At 39.7% G+C, this 5,845-nt stretch overlaps 1 protein-coding gene across 1 annotated transcript; it reads right to left on the bottom strand.

Moving 5' to 3' along the window:
- Positions 1–2,671: 2,671 nt before the first annotated feature.
- On the bottom strand, positions 2,672–4,975 carry LOC149182774 (uncharacterized). Its single transcript, XM_089416937.1, has one exon. The coding sequence runs from the start codon at positions 4,805–4,807 to the stop codon at positions 3,380–3,382; it is 1,428 nt and encodes a 475-aa protein (XP_089273063.1). The 5' UTR covers positions 4,808–4,975; the 3' UTR covers positions 2,672–3,379.
- Positions 4,976–5,845: the final 870 nt, after the last annotated feature.

Genomic DNA, 5,845 nt, shown 5'->3' with positions numbered 1-5,845 from the left:
TTGTATTTTCCAAGAGCATCCACCACTTTCAAGAAGACTGGTCCATTCAAGGAAGACACCTTGAAAGTGATGAGTGGATGGCATGTTGCGTCCATCCATCCATCCATCAGAGACGACACTGACACCAAATGAAGACCATGATGATTGAATAAGATCTAGGATTTTATCCACATCTTTTTTTGCCTTAACCAACAATGTGGTTCTAAGCATCTCTGAATTGGAAGGCACGTACCTAGTTGGAGCTCATTCAACTAGAGCTTGACACATCTCAATAAACAAAGGATATCATGCAACATTAAAAATGAAATGAAGTTGAAATACAAACATAACCCAATGGTAAAGATCAACCTCCTCTTGTTTCTCTTGTTCAAAGATCTTGTCCATTGGACCACCACTTGAAGTAAGCCTCTTTATTGCCAACTAAATTGCAGTCCCACTCTCAAATCCATTAAATGGCTTCCTCAATAATGGAAGAGGATCTTCATTTTTATTTTTCCTACTTGTTATTGCCACTTTTCCCAAACCAACATTATCCTCTCTTTCCATTTTTTTTCATTTGGTAGCATTCACCACTTTACATACTCCAAGTCCTCACTAAAGGGCCAAGTTGCCAACAAATGGCCATCAACATGTAGCAAGTGTTCTAGTATTAGATGTTGCAGAAATTACATGGCCAAAGAACATTCCCTCCCCCAACAAATTTTTCCCTGGGCACTTGTTGTCATGTTACATAATTCCACACAGGATATTTCTTTAATTGAGCATGCCTTCTTGCTACAGCAGAGTTCTTTTCAACATTGGGAGTTGCACCTGCAGCGGATGGAACATTAGCAATGAGAGATGAAATTGAAGGAGGGGAAATATCAATAGTGGCATTCCTCCCTTTCCTTTGACCTTTACCAACTTCCTTTGATGATTGAGCCATTGTTGTTGGAAAAGAGAACAACAATTTTGATTTGCTAATTTACCTTCAAAGCACTTGGAATCCCTTAAAATCTTGATTTTATCGTTCACCTGCACAATGACAGACCATGAGAGCTCATTCCTTGCAGTTAAAGGTGAAAAAAAGGTGGAAAATCCCTTATAGAGGCTTCATGGATCTCTCTTCCATGGACATGTGTCGAACACGTTGGACATGTGTCGAACACGTTCGGAGATGTCTAGGGCATCTGTCTGAGCCGTGTCTGGCATGTGTCTTGTTTTAGGACTCATGCCAAACATGTGTTGGACATATATCCTAATGTTTCACATGTCCAACTTATTTTAAGACACATACCAAACACATGTTAGACATATGTCATAATGTGTCACATGTCCAACACATATGATATGTACACAGCATCCCTAGAGGCTGTGTCCTGTTACTTGGATTATCGGTCATTAGTCAATTTTGGACACTTGCTGCTATAATGCATTTTATAGACATGGTTTTATTTAATATCAATGAAAAATTATTTGTTTTTATCAAAATTGAAAAAAGCTTGTTTCTTTATATTTCTGTAATCGTAAAATTTTTGCCAAGTTCATCCCAAGTCGAGTCAAACCCTTTTGGCCTTGGCAATTGTTCACTACGTCAAGTCCGGTGACTAAGTCTTGAGAAACACCAAATTATTTTGTATCATCGAGGAAGAGGATATCGGCAGCCCTGTTCATACAACCTGCATTAATAAAGACTTTTAGTGTTGTAAAGCTCTAGGGGCCACTTACATTTGAAACTGCACAGTTAAGTGGAAGGTAGTGTTGGATTTTTCTCGTGTACCCTCCTGTCCATAGTTTCCAATAACATCAACCAAAAAACCTGTGGTGGCATTTAAAGGGCTCCTCTTTCAATTGGTTCAGTAGAAGCTCTATGTCTTTGAACTTGTGTGGGCAAGCCCTAGAATGTGGAACATAAATGCGCATGAGTAGCTTGATTGTGGCAAAAGCGATTGTGTCATGAAACTGCTTTAAATGTTGAGTAATATTCAAAAATCGGTTTATTGTTTTAGTGGAGATATTACTTGAATACATATCATATGTTGTTGGGGTGTGTCATTTTATTTGGAGGGGATTGATGTCTTTCATTTTGAGTGGATAATGATGAGAGCCATAGGGGATTGAGTGCTGCAGAGGGACTATGATGCCCAGTTGAAAAGAATGATTGGAAAAGAGGAACCTTGTTCTTCTTTGTAGAGATGCTTAATATTGTTATACTTGCTGCTGCTGTTGAAACTTGAAATGTGGGTTCGTTAAAGGGTTGATGATGCTGAGGTGAGAATGTCAGCAATTTCACAATCAACATCCTCAAGTTTCTTTGGCTTGAAAATCTGCTGATGTTAAAATACCAATAACAATAGTAATATCCAATCCAATGTCCCCTTAATCACAAGACGCATATAAATTTAACTCTTTATATAGAACAGATAACAACATTTTCCATCGGCATTCAACATTAAGTCACGAAAATAAAATAATTTTATTCCCCCAATTAAAATCTTGAAGGTAACCACCATTTCTTTAATTGACTGCTGTTAAGTATGGGTCTCATTGTTAGTGGTAGGTAAAAATGATAAAGCCGTATTTAGGAGCTAGATGTTTCAAATAAATCTGATTATGACCAGCAGAGCTCACTGCCTGCACATTGTCTTCCTTGCTAATGTCATGTTATAAACCAGATTTGATCCAGTGTATATAGATGAACTTTTGTAAATGATGCTCCAAAATATAATCCCCAAGTATACAACCGCAAAATAAGCATCAAGAACAATAGTGGTTGCTACAAAGTTCTAACTGGGGCATTGATTCACTATCAAGCCCAAATGCCATGATCAATGCTTTCCTTTACAAGGGCCTTTTTCAGGACTTCTACCAGTATCTGTCTGGCCTGACTAAACATCCCTTTATCACAAAGGTAGTCTATAATGACCTTATAAATTGCTACATTCGAAACAATGTCCCCACAGTTCATGTTATGTAAAATGCAAATAGCATCAACAATCATGTTTTCCTGGCAAAGAACCTTGATAAGTATATTAGAGCTAGTAACATCAGGACTCAAACCCTTGGTCGCCATCTCATCAAACAAACTTTTGCAATCCTGCAACTTGCCTACCTCATGCTGCAAATTCATCAAAGTGGACAAAGTGATAACATCTGGATCAATACCCTTCTCCAGCACATCCTCCAGCATACATGAGCCACCAACCAGCAGAGCTCACTGCCTGCACACTATCTTCCTTGCTAATGTCATGTTATAAACCAGGTTTGATCCAAGTGTATATAGATGAAATTTTGTAAATGATGCTCACATATATGATATATAATTCCCAAGTATACAACCGCAAAATAAGCACCAAGAACAATAGTGGTTGATACAAAGTTCGAACTGGGCATTGATTCACTATAAAGCCTGAATGCCATGATCGATGGTTGCCTTTACAAGACCCTTTTTCAGGGCTTCTACCAGTATCTGTCTGGCCTGACTAATCATCCCTTTGTCACAAAGGGAGTCTATAATGACCTTGTAACTTGCTACATTCGGATCAATGTCCCCACAGTTCATGTTATGTACAATGCAAATAGCATCGGCGATCATGTTTTCCTTGCAAAGAGCCTTGATAAGTATGTTATAGCTAGTAACATCAGGACTCAAACCCTTGGCCGCCATCTCATCAAACAAACTTTTGCAATCCTGCAACTTGCCCACCTCATACAGAAAATTCATTAAAGTGGAGAAAGTGATAACATCTGGATCAACACCCTTCTCCAGCATATCCTCCCGCAAAAGGCCGATGGCTTTGTGCCCTTTGCCCATCTTACAAAAGCCATTGATGAGCGTGTTGTAGGTGATAACATCAGGCTTACATCCTCTAGACTCCATCTCCAAAAGCATATCATTAGCCCTCTCAAGCTGCCCATCTCTGGACAGCCCATTAATAATTGTGTTGTACACAACAACATCTGGATCACAACACTTGTCCCGCATCTCATTCAATGTTCCTAAAGCCTCTTCTACCCTTCCACTCTCACAAAGACCCCCAATCAGTGTCCCAAAAGTTATGACATCGGGTGGGCACCCTTGGCTTTGCATATGAGCCACCAACCTTAATGCCAGGTCCAGTTTATTAGCCTTACAAAATGCCTTTATAAGAAGATTATAACTAAACACACTGGGACAAATGCCAAACTCTTTTAGATCATTGAAGAAGAGGGTATCTGCAGCCATGTCCAGGCAGCCTATATTGATGAGAACTTTTAACAGGGTGTTGAAAAGCTTTTGGCCGTACTTACATTTGAAGCTTTGCAGAGCTGTGTAGAAGGTATTGATGGCTTTTTCCGGCATACCTGCTCTTCCATATACTCTGATAACATCTGCAAAAACCCCCGAACGGAATTTGAATGGCTCCTGTTTCATTCGGTTCAGTAGAAGCTCCATCGCTTTAAACTTGTGGGCATGGCCCAAAATATGGATCATAACCGCGTAAGTGGCCTGATTGTGGCGAAATCCCTTCTGTCGTGAGGCTGCATTGAATATGTCGAGGGCTTCCCGGAAATTGCCTCTTTGTTGTTGTTGCTTGAGCAGAGACATTATTTGGGCACGTGTCATATGTTGTTGGAGTGTGAATTTCGTTCGATTTCGAAGGGATTGAAGCTCTTCGTTCTGGGTAGCTGACGACAAGAGCCATGGGAGAGGTGAGGATGAAAATGGGCGAGAATGCACACTTGAGAAGAATGAAAAGAAGATGAAAACGCGCTTATTTTCTGCAGAGGCGCTAAAAATCGCTAATCTTGCTCCTGCTGAAATGATGGAATCAGTGGCCCTTCGCATTGCCACAGTGATTGCTGCATTCCATGGATTTCGATAAAATTAGTCGGGTCCCTAGGCTAACCCTGGACGGAATGAGTGTGAGCACGGTCGGAATTTGGATTTTTTTTATAGGTCATATAGATTTCGTTTTGGGTTTTTATATTGAGGAATTCGTTCTGGCTTTTTATGTTGAGAAATGAGTCCGCTTTTTATGTTGAGAAATGAGTCCAAGTATACAAATTTCTTTCTGGGTTTTTATGTTGAGGAATGAGTACGAGTCTGATCGGAATTTGGATTTTTTTTGGTCACATAATTTGGATGTTTTTTTAAATGATGTAAATTAAAAACTAATTTTTTTTTTTTTTATTTCCGTAAGAAAAAATCGTAATTTTATTCATATTGATAAAATTACATTTTGTAAATGTTTAAAGCATATGTATATGGTTGTTCCTGTAATGACAGGCAGCAAACACAAAGTAGCAAAAAACTGTTCCTGTAATGACAGGAATACAACAGAAATGATTAAAAGTTTTGTTAACAGGCCTATATTTTCCTTCCTTTTTTCTTCTCCACTTTACGCCAGACTCCTGTGTTGGTAGTAGGGACAATTATGGCAAGTTGGTTGTCCTCTGTGTACCCTGGTTGTTCTTTATCCGAGTCTGATCCTTCAGAGCTATGTGCTCGTTTGGCACCGCTTATTTCCAGCTGTAATTCTTGCTGCCGTATCAAGCTATTTGGCTCCAATTTGGGCCCCTCGGTGTTCTCTTCCTGCATTTTTTCCTGTCTCCTTTGTACGTCTGTGGGTTCCGTGTTCAGTGCCTCCTCCTCCAGTGGTTCAGTATGCTGCCAACCTTTTGGTTTTTTCTGTTGTTTCTTATTCTCTTTAGGCTCCTTACTAGACAATGGGCATGCATATTGAAGGTGCCCTGTCTGCAAGCAGCCACGGCATCTGAAAGCCGTGTTCTCGTAGTCAAGTTGTTGCGTCCACAGTGAATTATTGAAATTCAATGTGATGTGATCTGGGAGTCCTTGACTTAGATCCACCTCTACACATATTCT

This window comes from Pinus tabuliformis, chromosome 3_2 (assembly GCF_031772625.1).
Source record: "Pinus tabuliformis cultivar Carrire ecotype Pingquan chromosome 3_2, CPIR1, whole genome shotgun sequence".
Lineage (NCBI taxonomy): Eukaryota > Viridiplantae > Streptophyta > Pinopsida > Pinales > Pinaceae > Pinus > Pinus tabuliformis.
This window is presented reverse-complemented; position numbering and strand designations above follow the sequence as displayed.

Bases quoted from the DNA above. Each gene is read 5' to 3' on its own strand.
- LOC149182774 (XM_089416937.1), bottom strand. From the start codon at position 4,807: ATGCGAAGGGCCACTGATTCCATCATTTCAGCAGGAGCAAGATTAGCG.